Source organism: Erinaceus europaeus, chromosome X, assembly GCF_950295315.1.
Source record: "Erinaceus europaeus chromosome X, mEriEur2.1, whole genome shotgun sequence".
Lineage (NCBI taxonomy): Eukaryota > Metazoa > Chordata > Mammalia > Eulipotyphla > Erinaceidae > Erinaceus > Erinaceus europaeus.
The window spans coordinates 78,212,634-78,240,403 of NC_080185.1; the positions used below are offsets into that span (position 1 = coordinate 78,212,634).

A 27,770-nucleotide genomic window follows, 5' to 3' on the forward strand; every position below is an offset into this window, starting at 1 on the left:
CTATCTTTCTCTCCCCATCTCTGTCTTCCCTTCCTCTCTCCATTTCTCTCTGTCCTATCCAACAACGAACGTCAACAAGGGCAATAATAATAACCACAACGAAGCTACAACAAGGGCAACAAAAGGGGGGGAAAATGGCCTCCAGGAGCGGTGGATTCATGGTGCAGGCACTGAGCCCAGCAATAACCCTGAAGGAGGAAAATATATATATATTTTTTTTTTTAAAGTAATATCAAGTCTGTATATAAAAGTGTTCTATCTAAGTAAACCAAGAGATGATCCCTGAAAAGTTAAGGTTGATTTCTATGACATCACCTCAAGTAAATTGGAGTACACTTCAAATACCCCTAAGGATTCTGAGTAAACCTTTTAATCTGTCATAGTTATTCTGTTTATTTTGGTGGGGATACTTCTTAAACCTTAGAATTTCAGTTTAGATTATCTCTTGAAGCAACTATTTGAATGAACTATTTCTCACCACCAAAAAATATTCAAGTGTTAAAAGGTGTCCGTTACCTAACATAAGCCTGGCTCATAATACAATTTATGTTTGTTGAACTAGGTTATTAAATTATAACAATATATCAATCTTACTCATATTTTTACGGATTTGTAGATTTCTATTAGAACCTCACAGCCCTTTCTGAAAGAAAGAAAGAAAGAAAGAAAGAAAGAAAGAAAGAAAGAAAGAAAGAAAGAAAGAAAGATCCTCCAATCTTTAGAACCATTCACTTGGATTTCTGGGAACTTTGATCAGCTGTTAAGTTTTTCTTGAAGAGCAATCACCAGAATCCCCTATGAGTGTGCATGCAAATCTACTTTCCATGTTTAACATGAAAATGATCAGGTTTTTATTTTGTTTACCTGACTTTAGGAACCAAAACATGACAGAGTGACAGAGGGGCCTATTTCTGTATTTTTTTTAAAGATAAAGAAAGAGAAATAGAAAGGGAAATAACAAGAAAGAAAGGAAAGAAAGAGGGAGGGAGGGAAGGAGAGAGAGAGAGAGAGAGAGAGAGAGAGAGGGAGAGATCACAGTACCAAAGCTTTCTTCAATGCATTAGGGGTCAAGCCAGGCTTTGTCAAGCACATAACAAAGCAGTAAACCATCCAAGTGAACTATTTTTCTGGCTCAGGGCCAGTTTATTCGCAGAATGAATAGCAGTGATTTCTAGTTTTGGCTATTCAATATAATGGGGACAGGATTCCATGAAGTCCAAAGGGACACTCTTATTTTTTCCAGTACTATTTATTTATTTGTTTATTAACATTTTATTGGAGGTGATCAATGGCTTAAAGTATAGTTGTTGACAAATGGTTAAAATTTCACATCTCTCCATGATAGCTTTCTACCCTCCATCCCCAGAGTCTTTTGCTTTGGTGTAATACACCAAACCAGCCTAATTTTTACTTTGTTTCCTTTTTCTGTTTTTGTTTAAGTTCTGCTTGTGAGTGAGATCATCCCATATCCATCCTTCTGTTTTTGGATTATCCCCTTAGAGAGCAGTCTGGAGAACAATCAAAATGCTAGAAATGCACATACCCAATGACCTGAAACTCCTCTCCTAGAAATATATGCCAAAGAAACAAACACACCTATCCAAAGAGATCTATGCACACCTATGTTCATAGTAGCATAATTTGCAACAGCCCAAACTTGGAAGCAACCTAGGTGTCTAACAACAGATGAGTAGCTAAGAAAGTTTTGGACTATATACACAATTGAATACCACTTAGCTATTAAGAATGGTGAAGTCTGAGAGTTGAGTGGTAACACAGTGGGTTAAGCACCGGTGGCACAAAGCACAAGGCATAAGGATCCTGGTTCTAGCCCCGGGCTCCCCACCTACAGGGGGGTCACTTCACAGGTGGTGAAGCAGGTCTGCAGGTATCTATCTTTCTCTCCCCCTCTTTCTTCCCCTCCTCTCTCCATTTCTCTCTGTCCTATCCAACAACAACGTGATCAATAACAAGAACAGTAATAACTACAACAATAATAAAACAACAAGGGCAACAAAAGGGAATAAATAAATATTTGAAAAAAAAGAATGGTGAAGTCACATTATTCACCTTGATCTTTCCTTTTTTAATGTATAGATACATCTACTTTTATTAATGTCAAGGTAAGAGTTTTCTAATTTATAAGATTTCACAGGTAGATACTCCCCCCCTTCTTTATTTGGGTCCTGATGGAATGGAGTTGAGAGTACTCTGGTCATCTTTCCCTATCATTTACACCTATGGAGGTACGGACTAAAATTCTTTATGAGGTGTAGAAGGTGGGAGTTCTGGCTTCTGTAATTGTTTCTCCACTGGACGTAGGCATTGGCAGGTCAATCCATACCCTCAGCCTATTTCTATATTTCCCTAGTGGGTTAGGGCTCGGACAGGTGAGGTTCCAGGACACATTTGTGAGGTTATCTACCTAGGGAGTTCAAGCTGAAATCATAGTAGCAATCACAACTTGGTATCTGTGGCTTAGTGAGTTTCTGGAGTGATCCTGGTTGTATTTTATTGAGTTTTCAGGTGATTTTTTATTGTTTTTCTAGTTTATCAGAAGGTTGGTCTGAAATGAATCCTACTTTTATATCATCAGCAATTTTGTCCCCACTAGGGAATTTGTTTTATGTTATTGTTTTTTGTTTGTTTGTTTATTTTTTTGCTTATTTTTCTTTTCTAAAACAGTGTGCAGCTCTGGCTTATGGTGATGCCAGGGACTCAACATCTCTGGTGCCTCCGACATGAAAGTTTAGTTAAGCAAAAATACTGTGCTACCCCCATCCCCACCCACACACACACACACAAACCCTTGGGAAGGCTTTTTTTAACACACTTGGAGCATTTTACTGATCTCTCTGCTATGTATCCTAATTGCCCCAACATATGTTAGTATCCTGTCTTTGAAGTTCTTAACTAAGGGGTAACATATATGTATAGTTAGTGGTTTCTCAATCCTTTCTTAAGTCTTAATTGAGCCCATCATGTCATAAGCATGGATGAGTTTGCATGACCGTATACAATGAAGTATCCCTCACTGTTCTGCCCACTTAGTCTCATGACATATTCCTATAATCTTACTGCAATTTGTTCTCATCAGTTTGGCTTCATCTTTTGCAGATAAATTGGTGAGAAGCCTGAAAGCACTGCCCATTAAAAGGCATATATTTTTATCTTTCTTCCTCTTCATCTAAGCGTTGCTGTAACAGCAGCTGTTTGTGTTGGAAAAAAAACTAAAATATAAAAATATGACCTACATGGCCAAATCTACAAGGCTGTTTACTTCCTTATTTATGAATCAGAATCTGTCAGCACAACTTAGAATCTTGACTGTAAGCGGATACAACAATTAAATGCCCCCACAAAGCCAGCAGAGGGTGCACCAGAGCATTAGAAATTTTACCTGAAGGTAGCAGTATCAACTTAATTCTAATAGCCAATCAAGTTTTCCCATTGAAATATGGGAAAAATGAATGTCCTGAAGCTAAAATTAAATTTAATTTGAGTTAAAATTCTTTCAAAGCATACTTCAATCCTCCTGAAAGTGAAGTTCAGGAGAATAAGGGATATGTTGGTTAATTATTTTAATTGCTTCAGGGTTATCTGCTTCACTGTTTGTGAAGTGTTCCCCCTGTAGGTGGGGAGTGGGGACACAAAACTGGGTTTTTGTGTATAGTAACATGTGTGCTCAACCAGGTGTGTCATTGCCTAGCCCCCTGGTTAAATTTTGTATGGTCTGAATCTAGGCAGAATAGAAGAAAGTTATCAAGTTTGGATCCCTCTACTTTGTAAAACTTCTATGGTGCTCCACCCCAAACTAACTAAAAGTCTCCATAATGCAGTATGCTACAAATGAATGGACACTGAACTGGGAGTCAGAACTACTTCCAAAGCCAGTACTACATATTACCTGGATATTATGCTGGCTTTGCCTTGGATTTGATGGAGGTTCAAGACTAGCCTCTACCACACTGGAAGAAGCTTAGGTGTGGTGGTGATTTTCTCTCTGTATCTTTCTACAGGAAAAAGTCAGCTTTAAATGGTGAAATCCTAGCAATGATTAGGGAAAAAAAAACCCTCTAATTTACCTTAGCTGCATGACCTTAGACATGCCACTTCTCCTTCAAGTGCTATATGTTCCCTCAGGGCAATCAAACAAAATGGACTTATATATTCCAGCCTCCACTGTACTGAGGGAAACTTCAATGTTGTGGTCTCCCTAGTCTCCCCCCCAACCCCTGCTTCACTGCCTCTATTAAAAAAAAAGACTCATATGGTTCATATGGTCCCTTAAAACTTTAAAAAGCTAAGATTATAACCAATGTCAGCATATGTAAAGACCTATCACTCATACCACTCAAAAAGAATAAAATAGAAGGAATAATGTACAGATGATAGGGAGCTATATTTAATTCTAGACAGAACTATTGCAGTATCATACAAAGGTCAGGCAACTAGATACCACTACAGATCTATGAAAGTCCCAAGATATCAGACACCATAGAGTACAATGATGCTACTAATCCTCAGTCTATAAACATGACTGCCTTTTCTGAAGTTGAAAAATCTTGTACATCAATTGACTACAGAAGTTCAATCCCATCTTTTCACAGAATGTTGATGTTCCACTACTAAATATTTCTATTGAGCACGAGTGGGAGTGGGAAAGATGGATTAGAGAAAGTAGAATCCTTGTTTATTATAATTTAGCTACTGTGTTTAAAAGCTTCAAGTATGAGAAGCATGTCTACTAATGTCTAGTTGTTATATTTGGTTTTCTTTCTTTTTTAAATTTTATTATATTTATTTATTGGATAAAGACAGCCAGAAATTGAAAGAAGAGAGAGAGGGAGATAGACAGAGAGACACCCACACCCCTGCTTCACCCCTTATGAAGCTTTCCCCCTGCAGGTAGGACCAGGGGGCTTGAACCCCGGTCCTTGCACATTGTAAAGTGCGATCAGGCTCAACCAGGTGCACCACCATCTGGCATCCAATGAGTTGGATGTGCTTGCAAACATTTCAAGAATGAGACTACTGAACTATACACAGTATAAACAGTTTTATCATTGTATGACACCAGCTTTGGAAAGGTCGTCAAAATAGCACAAGTAATGGTTATAAAGTGACGGCAGTGGTTCTGGATGTAGTAGTACATATACAAGGCCTGAGTCCTTCACCTGAAGGAATGTATTTGTACAACTTGTCTTCTTCCAAGTAAGGTATAAGTCTACATTTTTAAAATATATTCAAAAGGATTCTCTTAAGTACACATAAGAAAACATATGACCTTCAAGAGAATACTAATTTTTAAAGTGCATTAAATTAACCTAAATAAAGACCTAAAAAAGTAGAAAACAACCAAAGCTTGTAAGGTTGCTAAGAAGGGAACAAACAATATTTTAAAAATATAAAATTGCTCTTGAAAGACTACTCTTGAGTAATGATTCCAATTCTTCTTCTTCTAGCGTTTGCCCTTCTTCCGTAGCCAGTCAACAGCATCAGGTTGAGCCTGATGTAAAGTTTCGAGACCTCCTTTGAATCTGGAGAGGTGGCAGTCGTTGACTATGATTCCAATGGTAAATTCTTATTCTCAGGTTACCAGTAGTGAGGAAAATTTACACTCACTCTACCCACTGCACCCACTCTCCTTAAGGAAAAAGTCAGCACTGGCATGTAAAGGGTGACTGTTCTTTGCATGGAGTTTTAAAATTGCTTTTCAGAAGTTGCCTAGCAAGACAGCATATTTATACCAGAATTCCTCAGGGGCTCTGATTCTCAGTAGACAACCAAGGACAATCAGTCTCAAATTGAAGCTTTAAGTGTGAACAAGCCTACTTTCAGGTCAGCGCACAAGGACCCAGCGCTGAAAACATGGTTAAAAGTCATTCCAACAGGCGTGGAGCAGTTATTACAGCTGTTTACAGCTTCAACTCCAAAGGAAAGCCTGCTGGTGCTGGCATAGACTCTGGACACGAAAAAACAAGCACCGCGGGTCGAGAATCTCATCAGGAGTTGAAGGGCCAAGCTGCTGCAGTTAGCCCGCCAGAGGGGCAGCTCAGGCACCTCCGCGCCAGGCCGGCTGGGAGTGCCGCCAACTTTTCCTGAGGCAGCCTTAGCCTGTGGCTGCGAGCGCCAGCCAGAGTTCTTAAATCCAGAGGTCCCGAGAGGGTCTGGGCAATCTGAACTAAGGAGGGAAAGCAACCTGCTCTAGAACCACCTCTGCCCGGTCCACCTACCCCTTCTGAGGGCCAAGGCCCCCCACCCTGCCCACAAGGATAGGGGGCCTTGGCTTCTGCCGCCCTTAGTAGATGACTCACCTGATGACTGTCCTGGGATTCTTGAGTGACTGTGGATTCCCCTGGTCCCAGCTGCTGCTGTTGAGGTGACGATTGCCCAAAGTTGCGGGTGATGGAACCATCAGCGTCGAGGCCACTGGAGCTGATTAGAGTGCCAGAGGTGCCAGTGGTGCCAGGGCCGCCAAGGCGGGACTCGACTCCGCGTTCCCGCCGCAACTCTGAGCGCAACTCTAGGTAGCAGCACAACGTCAGCAGGTGGAGCGCCAGCGAGAGGCCAAAGAAGCCCATGAAGAGCCGGCAGCTGTTCCCTTCGCTCGCCCGGGCAGGGGCCCCGCGACAGACACAGCCCTGGCTTCCCGGCTCCAGCCGCGCTGTGGCAGGCAGGGGTTCCCTGTGCTCCACCTCAGGGTAGCCCATGGCCTCCGCAGACACCCACTCTTTGAGTCCCAGGAGCTGCTACGTCTGCCTCAGTCGTTCACGACCCTTGACAAGCGCCTACTGTCCTGCCATCGGTTGGGGGCTGCAGGGACCAGTTCCTGCGCGACCGAGGTTGGGTGGGACGGAGCTGGGAGCAGCCGCATGTGCTGCTTCGCTCCGAGGGGTGGGAAAGGGAGGAGGAGGGGCGGGAGAGAGGAGCGGCTTAGTCTGCCACGGGAATGAGGGAGGAGGCCCAGGCCGACCCCGCCCCAACCCTCCAGCGCCCCTGACGCCCAACCACTGGGCCCTCCAAGCCCCAGCGCCCCGCCCCCTGCCGTTACACCCGGGGCCTCCAGCTGCAAGGCGGGGCCTTGGGGGGTGTGAGTCCCCCTCTGCCTTGCGGCTCTACTATCGTCTCCTGCTTGCGGAGCTCCAGTTGGTCACTCTCACTGTCGGTCATTCCTAGACTCCACCCCAATTTAACCCTTCCTCGTCTGTAAGTGGGGATGAGGGGGGCTAGGAAGGGGACACAGAGAAAAGTTGGGGAACCTGGTAAAGAAAATGGAGCTAGGGGGGGAAAAAGCCGAAATCCGTATTTATAGAAATGTTTGCAATTAACTACAGTTGTTAATAGCATCATCCAGTACTTATCTGTTGTTTTCAATCTTCAAAGCATTTAACAGACGTTAAACTAATTAAAACAGCTCAGGGTTTGGAAGGAAACTGTGCCTGCTGTTTGCAATCCAATGGCGCGCCAAAAGAAAAGGAGACCCAGGAGCCTGGGAGCCCAAGAGAGTTAGAATGGGGTGGGACTGAGGCACTCAGTCTGAGTGAGTCTGAGGCATAAGATTCAGTAACCAAACAACCCACTGCTAGGTAGAACTGGCTGGTGTTGCCCCGCAAAGGGTAAACAGTTCCAGAACATTTTTTTGACATATTAGTTAATTAGTTGAAAAGATAAGTGTTGATCTCTTTACAATGTAGAAAGTGGTATGTGAGAGGATCTATCACTTCCCCACGGTGACAATTTTGAGTGTAGGAGTTTTCTTTCAGTGAACAAATGGGGAAGGCAAGGAAAGCAGGTCAGAATGAGAAGTTTTACAAAGGTGGTTCACCTAAGGACCAGGCACTACTGGTATCTCTCTCTATTGAAAAGGCAAGTGTTCTGACCTCTGTACTCCTCCCGTACTTTCCCTAAAGTAATCCCTGGGGGAAGTTCAACAAGTCAGCCAAATGGTCCAGATGTGCACTGCAGCATCTTCAACAGCTGCACAAGTCAGAAGGGGTTCAGAGAAAACACAGATACATGGGGGGAGAGAGAGAGAGAGAGAGAGAGAGAGAGAGAGAGAGAATGTCAGAACAATAGATTTTGTGAAGAATGAGGATTAGCCAAGAGTCACAACTGACAAGAGTTGCTAGTGTGAGATCATGAATAAAATAATTGGTGGATGAGAGTGAGGTGTACACCTTTGGTTTACTCCCGCTGCCATGTTATGAATAATTAGCAGTTTATCTGAGTTGAAGAGGATAGGCCTAAAGCCTAGGCCAGTAAGAAAGACAGACAAATTAGAAAAGAAACAGCAACACAAAGACAAAGCCTCCAGTAAGGGGATATGACAAAGGTCAGAAACTTTAAATATACACTAACAATGGCCAGTTTTTCTTTCAGATACTTAATGATATCTTAGTGCTTCAGAAGTATCTGTGTCACCTCATTAGTCCTAACCCATGAAACATAAAATTTACCCAGAACATTATCATCATACTGATAAGAAAAGGTGGGGGGGGCAGTTTACAACTGATTTTAAATCTGACTAATTCAGTCTAGGAATTATAGATGTTAGGAGAATTTCCAGATTAATTGATCTTTATCATAAGAACATAGGAAAGAATGTTAGACAAAGAGTCAATTGACTTGACCATGAAACTATTTTGTTGGGTCACTCTGAGCAAGTTACTATACTTTTGAAGGACTTCAGTTTCTCCAACTGTACAGTGAAGAGTTGTTACATTATTTTTCCTGTGTTCTCACTAGATATATTGACCTAGCTGCTTACACTGTTCAAAAAGGCTGCCCTTTCTTCCCCTGAAGTGAAAAACAAACAAATAATAGACATCTCCTGGCAGTGGTAATGGTACTCAAGAGTCTTACTAGTCTTTGCTTTTAACAGCTTCACTGGGACCATGGGTTTCACCATTGGCTTCAGGAAGCCTGTAAGTTGCATTTGAGCTGGGACTTCATTTTTTGTTCTTTGAAAATGGAATATATGGTTTCACATGAAGAAGAAATGTTATAGTGAGACAATCTAGTGCGTAATATACATTTACTTCAGCTAGCTTTTATTTTTCTGTAAGCACCTCATCTCCTGAAGCACATTTCTAAAAATTAAAGCCTCCTGCCCATGTTCAGCAAGCAGATGCACCATCCTTGGTGCAGGGCTGGCTAAAGCTTTGATTTAAAAAAAAATTGAATACTAGGGTCAGGAAGATAGCTTACCAGATTGGATGACTACTTCGGTTCCAGCCCCAGTATTGCAAAGGGAGTGCTACAATGGCACTGGGGAAAATTCTGGCATTGTGGCCTCTCTCCTTTGCTTTTCTCCTTCTGTTGAAATTTAAAAAGCCACTCAGAGCAGAGAGACAGCACATGTATGAGGTCCCACATGCTAGTCCATGTACACACACACACAGTTAATTTCAAGCACTTACAAATCATGAGATTTCACATTAAAAACTGAGAGAGAGGGGAGAGAGAGGGAGAGGGAGAGGGAGAGGCAGAGGGAGAGGGAGAGGGAGAGCGAGAGAGAGAGAGAGAGAGAGAGAGAGAGAGAGAGAGAGAAAGAAAGAAAGAAAGAAAGAAAGAAAGAAAGAAAGAAAGAAAGAAAAAGACTACTAGCTCTGGATCCATATTCCCATATGGCTACAGTCAGCTAGAACTACCGCTCCTGAGGGGCAAACATGAGCAGGCAAGTTCCACAGTCTTCCTACCACCTTCCTCCAGTCTTCAACAATGTCCTCATCACTAATTTACCTACTTGCCTTGTCTTCTACATTTCCACTTGGAAGTTTGATTAGTATATTAACCTCCATATGATCAAAACTGAAGGTATTTTTCCACCAACCCTGTTAATCTCTTGATATTCCCAACTCAGTATCTCAGACCACAATTACTGAAGTCATTCTTAAATTCCTATTTTTGAAAATCCTATATCCAATTTGCCTTTACTATACACAGAGACTGATGGCTTCTTACCACCCTGCTCCTAGCTCCTGTATCCTTTTACTAGATTACTACTTTATTCTTCCATGGGCAGTCCACTATTTTGCTATTGTCTCTGAAACTCACTAATCTCTCTCCTACCCTGTAGTTAGAAGCTTCTGTTAAGGGAGCCCTGCAGTAGCACAGCAGGTTAAGTGCACGTGGCACAAAGCACAAGGACTTGCATAAGGATCCCAGCTGGAGCCCCAGCTCCCCACCTACAGGGGAGTCTCTTAGGTGGTGAAGCAAGTCTGCAGGCTCTCTCTAGTCTCTCTCTTCCCCTCTCTGCCTTCCCCCCTCCTCTCTCTATTTCCCTCTGTCCTATTCAACAATGATAACAACAATAACTACAACAACAACAATGAAAACAAGGGCAACAAAAGGGAAAATAAATAAATATATTTAAAAAAACAGCAATAACTAGAGCACTGCTCAGCTCTGGCTTATGGTGGTATGAGGGAAATGAACTGGGACTTTGGAGCCTCAGGCATGTGTCTCTTTGCATAACCATTAGGGAGTACAGCTGTAGCTCAGCTGATTATGTGCAAAGCACAAGGACTGGCATAAGGATCCCAATTCGAGCCCCCAGCTCCCCACCTGCAAGGGAGTCACTTCACAGGCAGTGAAGCAGGTCTGCAGGTGTCTCTCTCTCTCTCTCTTCCCCTCTGTCTTCCCCTCCTATCTCCATTTCTCTCTGTCCTATCCAACAACCATGACATCAATAACAACAACTATAGTTACAACAATAAAACAAGGGCAACAAAAGGGAATAAATAAATAAATATTTTTTAAAAGAAGCTTCTGTTAAAATGCTGTTCAATGCAACAAGCACCACCTCACCATGCTTCACTTTAGACTGTGTCCAGAGACATCAGGCATGGAATGTTAACCTTTAAGCCTCATTACTTGGATGAGACTATTCCTTTCTTATAGGATTCTTTAATTTCATTTCAGATGGTTCACTTCCTAACAAAGCCTCAAAACCTAGATATACATCAGGTACCATGAGATAGGGCTGATGTACACATGTATGCATAAATTAGTACAAAATATATACCTTAAAGCAAAATTGCCCAACAGTCTGCAGTGACTCAATAAATGAAGCAAGCAAGTAGAAAGACCTAAAAAGACACCATAAGGACCTAATGAAATAGTTTCTACTTAGATATAGATACCCTCATCGCCTACTTCTTATTACACTTCCCTCACTCAGTCCCAAGCTATCCTTATCAAAGTAAGAACTACCAAACCTGAATAAGGGCAAGAGACTGGCATACTTTAATGATGATGCTTTAGTCACTATCAGGCCACCCCATCAGCTGGGGCCTTTGTCAGGGAGTCCTGGCGTTCCCATATAGACATGATGGGCCTAGACTTCAAATAGATCCCTCTCTTCATTGTCACTGGTCGTCTCCATCAGGAACAACACATTGGACCCCTTTTTGGACCCTCGTAGTACCTTGCCCTCAATGTGGATCAACAACAGTAGAGAATGTTGCATCCTCCGGAGGGAGACTGGATAACATACTCTATCTACCACCTGATGGGTTCTGCAATTGGGCCATCTTGGAACGTTCCTACTGTTCCTACTCATGACCACAGAATGTGAACTAAGACCTACAGGGATACAGAGGTTACATAGGCTCCTGTGCTCAATATGGGCCCCAGATCAAATTGATGGGGTTTACTGTCAATAATATTTATACAACTTTCCCATATTTTGGAGCTAATCTCTTCCCTGATGCAGCTTTCTAGCCCTATTTCCAGCCAATACATCATCTCCCCAGACAATAACCTGAGTCTACCTGCATATCAGAGGTTAGGCTCAGGAAACAACTAGTATAGTAACCGGCCATTTGGAATATAACTAAAATAGGCCTACTAGCTATCTACAGAACGGAGACCCCAAATCTTCATCTGCAATATTCCAGCCTTTAATTTCATGATTAGTCAATATATTTTTTTTGGCTTTATATGTTAACTCTTTTTTCAGCTACCAGGTTCCAGATGCTACCATGATGCCAACAGGACCTCCCTGGACAGACGACCCCAACAATGTATCCTGGAGTCCTGCTGACCCAGAGCTCTGCCCCACTACGGAAAAAGAGAGGCAGGCTGGGAGTATAGATCAACCTGCCAATGCCCATGTTCAGCAGGGAAGCAGTTACAGAACCCAGACCTTCCACCTTCTGCACCCCATAATTACCCTGGGTCCATACTCCCACGGGGTTAAAGAATAGGAAAGCCATCAGGGGAGGTGATGGGGTACAGAGTTCTGGTGGTGGGAATTTTGTAGAATTGTACCCCCCTTATCCTATGGTTTTGTTAGTGTTTCCTTTTTATAAATAAAAATTAAAAAAATACAGTTAGTCCTGTTTCAAGTTCCTGTTTCTCTTTGACATTATTTATCTCCTTAATCTATAAGACCGTGCATGACCTGATTGCTAGTCACTTCCATGGGTTCCTTTCTACCACTATTCTCCTTGAATTATTTTCCATACATATTAACATATCTACTGTTACATAAAGTTGCAAAGTTTGCTCCCACTTTGGATTTTTTTTTCCTGCCTAAAATGTTTTTCTCCCAAGTAGACACATGACTTCTCCCTCACTTTTTCCAGGATTCATCTTAGATGCCACCTTATCAAAGCTTTCTTTTGGATCAGTTGCCCATCACCCTGTTTCTTTTCTTTTTTGTGTTTTCCTTCTTAGCACATGTCATCATATGACATATTAAGTATGTGGTTACTTATTGTGTTACCACCCCTCCCCTGAAGCTACAATTTAAAGGGAATTCCATGAAGGTAGATATATTTGTATAGTTTGGTTCATGGTTTTATTCAAGAATCGAGAATAGTGGGAATCGGTGGTAGTGCACCCAGCTGAGCAAAGAAATTACTATCTGCAAATGCCACCGTTCAAGGCCCTGGTCCCCACCTGCAAGTGGAAACTTCACAAGTAGTAAAGCAATGCTATAAGTATCACTGTCTCTCAGTCACTCTTCCTTCACTCGTAATTTCTCTGTCTCTATCCAAAATAAATAAATAAATTTAATATTAAGAGCCAAGAAAAGTGACTGACACAAAATAAGCTTTCAGTAAGTATTCAGTCTCTTACCTTCTGCACCTAACAAAAAGTGTGATATGTGGTCCTTATTCCCAGAGGCATAGAAATTCTAGTGGGAGATACTTAGAGGGCTCACAGCTTTAACTTCACCAGGACCCAGAGAGAAAAAAGAGAAAAAGGAAGGTCACTTAGAAATAGTAACAAGTGTAGGTGTGACTTAGAAAGGAATAGAAACTCAACAAATTGTTTGGCTTCATATGTTAACTCTCTTTTCAATCACCAAGTTCCAGATGCCACCAGGATGCTGGCTAGGCTTCCCTGGATTGAAGACCCCACCAATGTGTCCTGGAGCTCAGCTTCCCCAGAGACACACCTTACTAGGGAAAGAGAGAGGCAGACTGGGGATATGGACCGACCAGTCAATGCCCATGTTCAGCGGGGAAGCAGTTACAGAAGCCAGACCTTCTACCTTCTGCAACCCTCAACGACCCTGGGTCCATGCTCCCAGAGGGCTAGAGAATGGGAAAGCTACCATGGGAGGGGGTGGGTTATGGGGATTGGGTGGTGGGAATTGTGTGGAGTTGTACCCCTCCTACCTTATGTTTTTGTTCACTAATCCTTTCTTAAATAAAAAATTAAAAAAAAGAAAATGTTAAAAAAAATATATATGGGGAAGAGAAGATAAAATTAAGGAGTTTCATCCTTCAGTTTTTTGGGTTCGCAGGCTCTTGTTATTATAGTTGATATCTGATGACCTGTGTTTCTCTGACAGACAACTACCAAGTGGTTTCACTCATATGTTCAGTATGAAGAACTGAAACACATAAACTTGGGGGGGAAAGTAGCTAAACTGTCTCTAAGATTCTGTGACAACTGTGGTAGTTATCTTTGGAGGGCAAAGGAGGACACAGATTTTTGGTAGTGGGTGTAGTGTGGTACTATACCTTAGTAATCTTATAATCTTGAAAAGTCATTATGAAATTATTAATCTTAAAAATTATAAGAAAGAAACTGTACTGATGTGAACAGAAGATGGAAAGAGAAGGACTAGGGAGACAGTGCATTGTTACACACGACACTTTAATGCTTGAGGCCCAAGGGGTCTCAGGTTCAACCCCCAGCACCACTGCATGCCAGAAATGAACAGTGCACTGATTTCTGTTTCTGTCTCTATCTCATAAAAATAAATAAAAGTTTTAAGGTACCTAGAATTTGAGTGAGAACCTGGATTAAAGAAGGCAAACAAGATAAAGAAGAGATGAAAATGTTGGAAATATAGATGAGAGGGGGGGTCTTTGGGGCTTGCTAGTCACACTTCTAGTTACAGTTTGACATAATCCCCACCATTAAGCCACCTGTGTACACTTAGAAAATGTACAATTCCTTCACAGTTACAGCTTTCAGGTACAATTATACTTTTTCATGATTTCATGCTTTTGTGGGCCTTTATCTGCTCCAAAGAGCCAATGGCGTCTATAGTGCTCCAAGTAGCTGTTTGGGATCTCTCCTCTGGGAAAAGTTCTTTTAAGATTTTTAAAAAATATTTTGTTGCCCTTGTTTTATTGTTGTAGTTATTATTGTTGTTGTTATTGATGTCATCACTGAATAGGACAGAAAGAAATGGAGAGAGGAGGGGAAGACAGAAAGGGGGAGAGAAAGACACCTACTTCACTGCCCGTGAAGTGACTCCCCTGCAGGTGAGGAGCTAGGGGCTTGAACTGGGATCCTTACACTGGTCCTTGCGCTTTCTGCCACATGCACTTAACCCGCTGCGCTACCGCCCGACTCCCAAGAAGTTCTTTTTAAAACTGCCAATATTATCAAGCAATCTGACCGTAAGCAAATCTGGGTGTAAGGACGAGGTGCTCAGGAGCAGCAGAGATTCGGGAACCTGTAGCTCCCCTTCTTACAGCTCTGCATCTCCTGTGCACTGTGCTCTGGAGAGAACAACTGTGGGTTCTTCAGCTTTCTAGTGAGTAAACCCTATGACAGACTTCCTGTCCCTTCCTGTGCGGTGTGACCCAGATGCAGTGCTGAAAAGATCAGACAGGCTGGTCGGTTCCAAATGATGACACAGTCCTGGCTGATGTTTCTGCAGAGATCAAAAAGGCAACTCTGGGCTTTGCTTAGGAACATCATACAAAATACTCCCTTCCTACAACCTTCTGCTTATTTGCTCCTATGCAACTTAGGCCCCCATGCTGGTTACTTTGAGAACTGAATGGAAAAATGTTGGCTGATAGATTTTTCTCAAGGGTGCTAAGTGACTGTTTTAAACAACAGGCCAAAGGAGCCTTATTTAAGACCAGAACGTATATAAATCAGTAGTTAATTAATATGAGAGGGGGAAATCAATTGTATGTCTCAAAGTTTCTCAAAACACAAACTGAATCTTTTTATTATATAGGCTGTGTATTTGATATGAGGACTCTCTCAAAAGCCTAGACCAAGTAGATTAGAAGCATCCAATAGCACAGTTATATACAAGATACTGGATACTGTAAAGCAAACCCTAACAAAAGGACTTTTCAAAGTAAACCCAATTAACAAATAATGTGATGATAACATTAACTATCGATTGTCTTTTTGAACCCTAAGACAGCAGGAACCTCACATCTCCACTATAGAGCCCCTACTTCCCCCAGTCCTGGAACCCTTGGATAGGGCCCACTTTCCCGTATGCATCTCCCAATCCAAACCAAATAATATTGCACCCGCCGATCACAACCTAACCAACGCAACGATTGCCACCTCAACATGCTTCACCTCAGACTGTGTCCAGAGACTTCACGTGTGGAATGACAACCCTTCAGCTTCATTACTCAGGTGAGACCTTTCCTTTTATAGTACACTCTAATTTCATCTCAGGTAGTTCACTTTCTAACAAAGTCCCATAACCTAGATATACACCAGTTTCTGTGAGAGAGAGCTTATGTTTACACGTATCCATAAACTATTGCAAAATATATACCTGAAAGCAGAAGTACACTGGAGTTTGCAGTGAGTACCTCCCTAACACTTCCTCTCCACTATTCCAAGCTTTGGATCCATGATTGCTCAACAAATTGTTTGGCTTCGTATGTTAACTCTCTTTTCAATCACCAAGTTCCAGATGCCACCAGGATGCTGGCCAGGCTTCCCTGGATTGAAGACCCCACCAATGTGTCCTGGAGCTCAGCTTCCCCAGAGACACACCCTACTAGGGAAAGAGAGACTGGGAGTATGGACCGACCAGTCAACGCCCATGTTCAGCGGGGAAGCAGTTACAGAAGCCAGACCTTCTACCTTCTGCAACCCTCAATGACCCTGGTTCCATGCTCCCAGAGGGCTAGAGAAAGGGAAAGCTATCATGGGGGGGGGGTGGGTTATGGAGATTGGGTGGTGGGAATTGTGTGGAGTTCTACCCCTCCTACCTTATGTTTTTGTTCATTAATCCTTTCTTAAATAAAAAATTAAAAAAAAAGGAATAGAAAGCAGTTATCATAGAAAAATGAATATATATACATATATATGCATATATTTAAATAATAGTCAACCTGTATCTGTGACCTTGGGAGAACTACTGCAGTTTCCAATGGGGGGAATAGGGACACACAACTCTGGTGGTGGGAACAGTGTAAAATTATTTGCCTATTTTCTCATAATTCTATAAATTGATATTACATCACTAATAACAAAGTGTTCATTGACAAAATTATTTAATCACTTTCATTGTCAATTCAGAGGAAGGAGAAAAAAGAATGGACAGATTGTTGTTGGATAAGCAATAACTCTTCCAGTTCACTAAAGAAGTATGGTATAGTTACTTTTTTTTTAGCTATCTTTATTTATTTTTAATTTTTGTATTAGTGATTTAATAATGATTGACAAGATTGTGAGATAAGAGGGGTACCATTCTATACAATTCCCACCACCAGATTTCCATATCCCATCCCCTCCATTGGAAGGTTCCCTACTCTTTATCCCTTTGGGAGTATGGGAAGAAGGTGGAAGGTCTGGCTTTTGTAATTGCTTCTCGTCTGTACATGGGCATTGGCAGTTCAATCCATACTCCCAGCTTGTTTCTATCTTTCCCTAGTGAGGTAGGGCTTTGGGGAGGTGGGGTGGCAGGACACATTTGTATATGCCCACGGAAGTCAGGTTGGCGTCATGGTAGCATCTACAACTTGGTGGCTGAAAAACATTAATATGTAAAGCAGAACAAATTGGTTAATAATCAAAAGCATATAGAATCTTCATGTTGGAAGGAGCTGAGGAGTCAGTTTTAGGTCTATTCCAAGGAGCCCATGACTTTACTAATTTTTATTGTGCCCAACAGCTATATTATATATATATATATATATATATGGAGAGAGAGAGAGAGAGAGATACAAAGTGTCATACAGAGGAGGGGGTAAGGAAGAAAAAGAGATCAAGTGAAAAATTTTTTCTTATTCATCAGTTATTTTAACTTCTGTGTAAAGTTGATATTAATCCAAAATTCAGCTTCATAGAGCTAGGCATACATAGACTAAAATTCCTAGATTAGTAGAGTGATAAATCATCTGAAAACAAGATCTTCTTCCTCCAATCTGACATCTGCTGCTACCACCTTTTTTGCCCCAGTGCCAGTGGTCACTTTGCAGTAGATAAGTATGCTTAAATTTGGGTCCCATCATATTATTTTCTTTATAGTAGCCCTTAAAAACCTTTCACTGGCATCAGTATAGAAGCATAATTTCCTAACCCTAACACTTAAGGCCATTAAATGTCTCCATAAAATACTTTTTTGAAAGTTCTTTTACTATATCCCTACATGATTCTGTTTGGACATAACTGAAGCTCTCCTTATCTCAGAACAAATGTTCACATTCCTTTTTTGCTTTTTGCTGATATTGTTCTTCTTCTTCTTTGCAGTATCCTATCCCTTATGTGTTGCTTATTTAAAATCAGCATATTCAAGGCCAAACACAAGTTCCCCTCTGACCCTGCCAATTTACAGCACTCTCCCCCAGGAAAATCTGTGCCTAACACTCCTCAGACACCAGGAATATGCCATTCACAATTATTAATTCCCTCCTCATTTTGTGTGGACTCCCTGTTGAAATGACCAATGCTCCTTGATGAGTATTCCACAATGTTTACACAGACTTAGTTAATGGACCATGAAAATAATTTAAAACATGGTTTTGAAGGCAAGAAATTGTCTGGGCTTCATGAAAAGGGGAATAGTTACCACAGCATGGTGGTATCCCCCTAAGTGGAATGCCTTTGTGACTGGAATTCATATGCCTTCCTCTAGGTTATCTATCAGAGTTGACATACCACTGCATGTGGGTTTTGAGGGCTAAAGTTTCATTCTACATAGTTTGACACTTGTGCTCTGGCCTATCCTGATTCTACCTAAGGGTCCTCGTATGTTTTTGTAGCCTCCACTGCAACTTTGCCCCAGCAATCCTGCCTCTGCTTATGGACTCTGGAGTACTTATCCCTGCTGGACCACTTCTGAACAGGAAATTTTAGTGTTCTTTTCAGATATCCTCTCCAGCCTTAGCACACTCTATGAGCATACCTAACCTCAGTTCTCAGGTCCCCTAGTCAACATGCTTCTGCCAGTTTTCTCCTTCAGAAGGAATCTTTGGCTCAGCAGCAGTAGCCTCACTAAATGTGCAAACACCAGAAAACTTCAACTACCCAATTTAGTAGTGCTGAGTCCGTGGAAAGAATGGCTACAGAAAGACCCCAGGTATATACAAGATATATAGGAGAAAGAATTTAGAAATTTTATTATGAGGGGAATTCAAGAATCTCATCTTAAGATAAACTAAGATTTGAGAATTTCTCTCAATTAATCAATAGAAATCATATTTTCATTCAAAAAATTGCAGGGTATGAAAGATTATTTGAATGCATTTCAGACTTAAATGATAAGTTTTGGAAGTATACTCAGAGAGAGGAGAGAGTATCAGAACTAGAGGATACAGTGAGCACACTTTATAAATTCAAAGATGGTAGAGAAGTAACACTGTGAAATAGAAGATTCTATCGGAAAGATGAATGTGAGAATTATAGGATATTCAGAGGTAGAAGAAAGAGAAAAGAGAGCAAAGACCATATTTTTTCAGTTGGTAAAGAGAATGTCCTTTTTAAATTTTTATTTATAAAATGAAAATGTTGACAAGACCATAGGATAAGAGGAGTACAATTCCATACAATTCCTGCCATCAGAAATCTGTATCCCATCCCCTCCTTTGAAAGCTTTCCTAGTCTTAATCCCTCAGGGAGCATGAACCAAAGATCTGTATGGGGTACAGAAGGTGGAAGGTCTGGCTTCTGTAATTGCTTTCCCACTGAAGATAGGCATGGGCAGGTTGATCCATACTCCCAGCCTGTCTCTCTCTTTCCCTAGTGGGGCAGAGCTCTGGGGAGGTGGGGCTCAAGGACACACTGATGGGGTCATCTGTCCAGGGAAATCCAGTTGGCATCAGGGTAGCATCTGGAACCTGGTGGCTGAAAAAAAAGTTAACATATAAAGCCAAACAAATTACTGACTAATCATGAACCTAATGGCTGGAATATTGCAGATGAAGATTTGGAGTCTTTGTTTTGAAAATAGCTAGTAGGTCTATTTTAGATATATTACAAGGAGCCCATGACTTGACTAGTTTTTTACTTCACCTGATATCTAATATGCAGGTAGACCCAGATTATTGACTGGGGAGATGGTATCATAGTTGGAAAAAAGACTAGAAAGCTGCATAAGGGAAGAGAGTAGCTTCCAAATATGGGGAACATATATAAATATCGTTAACTGTAAACTCATCTATTTGATCTGGGACCCATATTGAGTACAGGAGCCTATGTAAACTCTGCATCCTGTAGGTCTGAGCTTACATTCTGTGGTCATGGCTAGGGACATTCCATGCTGCATTAATTTCTTTCTTTTTTTTAATGATTATTTTTTATTAGTGATTTTTTCCTTTATAAAATGGAAACATAGATAAGACCATAGGACAAGAGAGGTACATCTCCACACATTGTCCACCCCAAAGCTCCATATCCAATCCCCTCCCTTGATAGCTTCCCTATTCTTTATCCCTCTGGGAGTATGGACCCAGGATGATTGTGGGGTACAGAAGGTGGAAGGTCTGGCTTCTGTAGTTGCTTCTCCACTGAACATGGGCATTGGCAGGTCTATCCATACTCCCAGCCTGTCTCTCTCTTACTCTAGTGTGGCAGGGATCTGGGGAGGCGGGGCTCCAGGACACATGGTGGGGTCCTCTGCCCAAGGAAGTTGTGTTGGCATCATGGTAACATGTGGAACCTGGTGGCTAAAAAAAGGGTTAAGATACAATGCAGAAAAAAATGTTAACTAATCATGAACCTAAAGGCAAGAATATTGTAGATGACGATTTGGGGGTCTCCATTTTGGAAATTGCTACTAGGTCTGTTTTAGGTATATTTCAAGGAGCTCATGACTTCACTAGTTTTTGCCTTCACCTGGCACCTAATATGCAGGTGGACCCAGGTTATTGTCTGGAGAAATGGTGTTATAGTTGGATAAAGGACTATAAAGCTGGATCAGGGAAGAGAGTAGCTCCCAAATATGGGAAGAGTATATAAATATTGTTAACTCTAAACCCCATAGATTTGATCTGTGGCCTGTATTCAGCACAGGAGCCTGTGTAACCTCTGCATTCCTGTAGGTCTGAGCTCACATTCTGTGGTCATGTATAGGAACATTTCAGGCTTCACTAATTTCAGGACACATTTTCCTTGGGTAGTAGGTAGAATATGTTGTCCAACTTCCCTTTGGAGAATGGAGCCTCCCCTATCATTATTGATGCACGTTGAGGGTAAGACCCTATAGAGGCCCACAAAGGGCTCCATTATGTTGTTCTTGATGGAGACGACCAGTGAGTGTGGGTCGAGGGATCTGTTGGAGGTCTAAGCCCATCATGTCTTTGTGGGAACCCCAGGGCTCTCTGAATATGTCCCATGTGATGGTGTGGCCTGGCTGTGACTAAAGAGTCATTGTTAAAGTATGCTAGTCTCTTGCCCCTACTCATACTTTGCAGTCCGTACTTTGTCTGACACAGTTAGCTTAGGAGTAATTAAGGGAAGTGTAATAGGAGGTAGGTGAGGAGGTTATCTAGGTTTAAGTAGAAACTATTTCACTAGGTACTTTAAGGTGTCTTTTTAGTTCTTTCTATTTTCCTACTTCATTTTTTGACTCACTGTAAATTTAGTGCACTTTTATTTAAGGTATATTTTCTCCTAACTTATAAATACATGTACTTATAATTACATGTACATCTGCCCTATCCCATGGACCCTGATCTATGTCTAGGTTTTGTTAAGAAGTCAGCCTTACTTTAGAGGTTTTGGGACTGGGAGAAATATGCACTTTATATCAAAAGGGGAAGGTTTAAGAAAGCAATAGATAGTTATAGCTATAACCAAATCATTTGTCAATTGGGTTAACTTTGAAAATCCTATTGTTAGGTACCAGGACATAGAGCAGCGGGTTAAGCTCACATGGCATAAAGCGCAAGGACCTGTGCAAGGATCTCAGTTTGAGCCCCCGGCTCCCACATGCAGGGGGTTTGCTTCGCAAAGGATGAAGCAGGTCTGCAGGTGTCTATCTTTCTCTCCCCATCTCTGTTTCCCCTCCTCTCTCAAATTCTCTCTCTCTTATCCAACAGTGACAGCCACAATAAAACAACAAGGGAAACAAAAAAGGGAAGATAAAAAAGAGAAAAGTAGTTTTAAAAATCCTATTGTTATGATTTCCTGTATGATACAAGACTTACAACCTCACAAATAACTATTTAATTAACATGAGAGGGTAAAAATGTATTGAATGTCTCAAACTTTTTTATGCATAGACCATAGACTGAGTACATGTTCCTTTAATCTAGTCATTTAAAATTGGAAATCAGATTGAATTTGAACAGTGGGGTCAAATTGTTAATACATTTCCAATTATGACTTGTTCTTTGAAACATTGTCTCCAAATGGCTTAGACCAAGGAGAACAGAAGCAACTAGTGATACTACTTTATAAGATACAGCTATATATAAAAATCATAAAAGTCATAAATTATGGTGAGATAACATTTATATTTTATAAATAAAAATAAATTTAAAAAACTGGTAACACATAAATTATATAGAATAAAACACTGACAGAATACTCAGATTGTTTGCTTCAATGTCTTGGGTAGCCAGAATCCATTGGAAAGGGAAACAAAACCAAAGATAAATCAGCAGGTTGCACCACACTGAAAATTTTCTGCACTCAAAAGTAACCATTTCCAAAACAAAAAGGCAGCATACTGCATGTGAGAACATATTTGCATGCTATCCTTCATATCAAGAGTTAATAGCCTAGATATACAAAGAACACATGAAGCTCAGTAACTAGAATACAAATAATCCTATTAAAAATGAAGAAAGGAACAGAACAGAACATTCACCAATTAAGACAATTCAAATAGACTATGGATGTACGAAAAAAATGTACACCTGTAAGAATAACACACACTAATTAAGAGAACAAACAAACAAAAAAACATAAGCGGCTAGTACGCTTAAGGGTTTGAGGAAAACCTTTCAACAATGTTGGTGAGAATGTAAATTGGTTCATCCCCTGTATGGAAAACATACTGGAGATTTCTCAGAACTTTAGAAATAAAGTCCCAAAACCTAGATATAGACCAGGTTCTGTGAGAGAGAGCATATGTTCACACGTATCCATAAACTAGAGCAAAATAATATACCTGAAAGCAGAAGTACACTAGAGTTTGCAGTGAGTACCCCCCCTAACACTTCTCCACTATTCCAACTTTTGGGTCCATGATTGCTCAACAATTTGTTTGGCTTTGTATGTTAACTCTCTTTTCAGCCACCAGGTTCCAGATGCCATCAGGATGCCAGCAAGGCTTCCCTGGACTGAAGACCCCACCAATGTGTCCTGGAGCTCCATTTCCCCAGAGATCCACCCTACTAGGGAAAGAAAGAGGCAGACTGGGAGTATGGACTGACCAGTCAGCGTCCATGTTCAGCAGGGAAGCAATTACAGAAGCCAGATCTTCCACCCACAACAGAAGCAACCCACAAAGACCCTGGGTCCATGCTCCCAGAGGGATAGAGAATGGGACAACTATCAGGGGAGGGGAGGGGATATGGAGATTGTGTGGTGGGAATTGTGAGGAGTTGTACCCCTCCTACCCTATGGTTTTGTTAATTTATCCTTTCTTAAATTAAAATAAATAAATAAATAAAAGAAATGGATTTGCCGTAGGCCATTGAAACAACTGACTTGCATAGTGTGCTGTTTTGCTATATGTATGACCCAGGTTCAAGTTAAGCTCCCCACAGGTAGTTTTTTTGTTTGTTTGTTTGTTTTGTTTTTTTCCTTCAGGGTTATCACTGAGGCTCAGTGCCTGCTCCTGGAAAATATTTTCCCATTTTGTTGCTCATCATTATTATTATTGTCGTCATAGTTGTTGGATAAGACAGAGAGAAATCGAGAGAGTATGGGAAGACAGAGTAGAGAAAGATAGACACCTGCAGACCTGCTTCAACGTGAAGCTACTCCCCTACAGGTGGGGAGCTAGGGGCCCCACTTGTAGTCTTGATGCTGTATTTTCTCTGAGGAAGAAGGAGGAGGAGGAGGCTGAGAAGGAGCAGAAGAAGAGAAGAAGAGGGGGGAGGGAGAGAGACTATCCTATGACAGAAATTCCTCTCCTAGGGATTTATTTGTTGTTGAGCCAGATGTTGTTGTGCGTGGAGAAGAGAGGGGGGTCCGGAGCGAAGAGGAAACACAAATCTTTCTTTGCGCTGGCACCTCAGAGTTGGGTGCTAGAGAAGCAGGTTGGGCCACGTGGAGGTAGCAAAAATGGCTGCCTCACGCAGTAACCTTTCCTGCATCTGAACACCGGAGTGAAGCGCTGGCAAGAGAGAGAGGTGTGGAAGAAAAAAGGCTTTTATAGGAGCAGCTTTCGCGAGAATGGGAAGGGGGAGGAGTAACCATAGCACTCCAGGATAGAATGATAACTCTATTGAGAATGGGAGGGGGGAGGAGTAACCAAAGCACTCCGGACATCAGGGGGATATAGACAATGCCCTGAGGGCATAACATGGCGGAACAGGCACTCTGAGAATGTCCCAACTCTCGTGGGAACTAGCAGTAGCCTGAGGAGACAACATGGCAGATGTGACTGCATCGGCATAATTTCCCAGCATTTATTAAAAAAAGAAGAAGAAGCAAAAACAAGTATCCAAAGATTTCTATATATAACTATGCTCATAGCAGCACTATTTGTAATATCCCAAATTTGGAAGCAACCTGGATGCCTAATGGCAGGCACCTGGGTGAGAAATTTTGGTATTTATATGTAATGAAATACTACTTAGCTATAAGAAATGATGAAAATGTCTTCTTTGTCTCATATCAGATGGGACTTGAAAGGATTATGCTATGTAAAGCAAACCAGAAGGAAAAGGATAAGAACTGTATGATCTCATTTATAAGTAGGTGGAACTTAAGAAACAATGAAAGAAAATGCAGAATGTGTATGGTCTGTTGCAGCAAAATAAAGGACTGGGGGAGGTGGGCGGAATTGACAGAAAGTTGGAAATTCAGTGTGTAATAGTAGAGAAAGACCTAAATTTGTGGTGGAAGTGGTGCAAAGACACCTATTAGAGGTAGATAAGTAATTGTATCCATGTCACTACAATTGTCTTATAGATTATTTTCTTATAAAACAATTTAAATTAAAAAATAAAACATGGAGGGGACGGAGCCAAGATGGCGACTGGAATGTAGCAGCACCCGTGGGCTTTGACATCAACTGCTAGAAAGCCTTGAAATCCTGGCCTTCAGCGGGACAAGCAAGGAGGCATACTAAAGGTAGACCAGAGAGGTGATTATAATTCAGTTTGGGTTAAAAATTAGAGCAAAAAGAAAGGAAATTTCTTGATTATTTCTCTCAGTCCCCCTCTCCCCATAACCAGACCCCAGGGGTAAGGAGTTGCTGCTAGCAGGCTCCCCGTGGAGCTCCTTTCTTTACCAAGATTCCTGGCCCACTGGGGTGCCATTAAACCCTGCTTCCAAATTTCTAGGCTATTTCTGTTGTTCCTCTGAGTAAGGGACTTAGACCCATTCAAGTGACATTTAGCTAATCAAGCAAGCCCCACCCAGCCTGCTTGAAAGTTTTTTTTTTCTTTTTTTCACGTTTGTTTTGTATTGTGTTTTCTTTCTCAATCAGTTGTCTAGACTAAATATACATAGGCTAATGGGGAGCTGTCCAAGCTGTAGACCCACTACTTGGGCTTTTTACTCTGTTCTACTTTACAAATACTATTATATATACACTCATATCCCTTCCCCTCCCTCAGGTGAGCAAAATTAGCTCTTAGTATACTTTCCATTGCTAGACCACAAGAATTATCACCCACTGTGAGAGAAACTTGTCTCACTTTTCATACCTCCTCTATACACTATCGCCCTTCTCCCATCTCCAAGCCAATTAAAAAAAAATATATATATATATATATATATATATATATCCTTTCACTGCTTTTTTTTTCTGTTTCCTTCTTTTTTCTTTTCTCTATTTTTTTCTGCTGTCTTCCTTTCTCCCTTCCTCCTCCCTCTGCCTTCTGAATTCACTGATACTTATTTGTGAACTAGTTCAGGGAAGAAGTCTGACTCAGAGCGGACTCTTTTTTTGTGTGTCTCTGCTCTACTTCCCCTTCCCCTCTTGCTACCCTTAGAATCTACAGTGGACAGTAGATTTGCATAATTGTCTATTCCTTTTTTCCTTTCTCTTTCTTTTTCATTTAGATTTAGTTGCTATTTTTTCTTGAACTGGAGACATTGTGGGACTAACTGGTATTGGTTAAACTGCTTCAGTCATTGCTTTAGTTACTATTGTAATTTCTGAGGGTGGTGATTGCATTTGTCATAAAGGTATTTAGTATAGTGTAGCTTCTACATAAAAAACAAAGCAACTGAGAAACAACAGAACATAAAAATAAAAAACACTTTAAAAATGGGTAGATCAAGAGCAAATAAAACTGCTAATACAATGAATGAAGACAAGAGCCTAGAAGAAACTACAAATCAGCCGGAAGTAACCATAGATAAGAAAAACATGCAAGCAATAATAAATTTATTAATCACAGAAATGAAAACAACTTTGGAGGAAAGGAATAGCAGTATTAGGGAAACAACAGATGAGACCCTCAAGGAAAATACTAACTACCTTGAGGCAATTGGAGAACTGAAAACTGAAATAGCTGTAATGAAGAAAGCAGCCAAAGAAAGGGAAAGCAGACTAGCAGAAGCAGAAAACAGAATTAGCCAGACAGAGGATGAGCTAGAAAAAACTAATAAAGAGGTGAAGGAGCTCAAAAAGAGATTGAGAGACACTGAAAACAACAACAGAGACGTATGGGATGATCTCAAAAGAAGGAACATTCGTATAATTGGCCTGCCAGAGGAAGAAAGAGAGGAAGGAGAAGCAAGCATTCTAGAGGAAAAATTGATATGTCTAGAACTTCTTAAAACACAGACTGAGTCTTTTTAATACATAGGCTGTCTTTGATATGTTCTCTCCCAAAATCCTAGACCAGGGAGAACAGAAGCACAGCTATATACAAGATGCTGGGTACTATACCCCAAACCCTAACAAAGGGACTTTCCAAAGTTAACCCTATCACCAAATAATGTGATGATAACAATAACTATCCATTGTCTTCTTGAACTCTAAAATAACAGGAACCTCACATTTCCACTATAGAGCCTATATTTCCCCCAGTCCTGGAACCTTAGGGTGGGGCCCACTTTTCTGCATGCTGCTCTCAATTCAAATAAAATAATATTGCATCCGCACATCTCAACCTAATCAACACAACGAGTGCCACCCCAGCATGCTTCACTCCAGACTGTGACCAGAGACTTCAGATGTGGAATGAGAACCCTTCAGCTTCATCACTCAGGTGAGAACTTTCCTTTCATAGTATTCTCTAATTCCATTCCAGGTGTTCCACTCCCCAATAAATTCCCCAAACCTAGATATAGTCCAGGTCCCCTGATATAGAGCATAGGTTCACCCGTGCCCATAAAGCAGGGGAAAAATATATACCTGAAAGCAGAAGTACACAAGAGCATGTAGGGAATACCCCCAATACTTCATCTGCACTATTATAGTCTTTAGGTCCATGATTGTTCAACAATTTGTTTGGCTTTGTATGTTAACTCTCTTTTCAGCCACCAGGTTCTGGATGCTGACCAGACTTCCCTGGACTGAAGACCCCATCACTGTGTACTGGAGCGCCACTTCCTCAGAGCCCCACCCTACTAGGGAAAGAGAGAGACAGACTGGGAGTATGGATCGACCAGTCAATGCCCATGTTCAGCGGGGAAGCAATTACAGAAACCAGACCTTCCACCCTCTGCAACCCACAAGGACCCTGGATCCATACTCCCAGAGAGATAGAGAATGGGAAGGCTATTAGGGGAGGGGGTGGGATATGGAGATCAGGTTATGGGAATTGTGCGGAATTGTACCCCTCTTATTCTATGGTTTTGTTAATGCCTCATTTCTTAAAAAAATTTAAAAAAAGAAAACATGATCAAAATAATTGAGAATTAGATAAATGCAATTTAAGCCAACAATGACATAGCACCTCACACTTGTGAGAATGTCATACTCAAAGAAAGAAAGAAATGATAAATGCTAG

The 27,770-nt window shown here is 41.3% G+C and overlaps 1 protein-coding gene across 7 annotated transcripts in view; it reads right to left on the reverse strand.

Moving 5' to 3' along the window:
- Nucleotides 1–6,955, reverse strand: part of EDA (ectodysplasin A) — a 620,747-nt gene extending 613,792 nt beyond the window's left edge. For 4 of the 7 annotated variants that reach the window (XM_007530747.2, XM_007530746.2, XM_060182843.1 and 1 more), the window contains exon 1: nt 6,318–6,949. In XM_007530747.2, coding sequence (XP_007530809.1) covers nt 6,318–6,713 — 396 coding nt within the window. In that variant the 5' untranslated portion in view covers nt 6,714–6,949. Of the gene's footprint in view, nt 1–6,317 lie in introns of all 7 variants that reach the window. The other 3 variants (XM_007530749.2, XM_007530748.2, XM_060182841.1) reach the window with 3 other exon arrangements.
- Between the last annotated feature and the right edge of the window lie 20,815 nt (nt 6,956–27,770).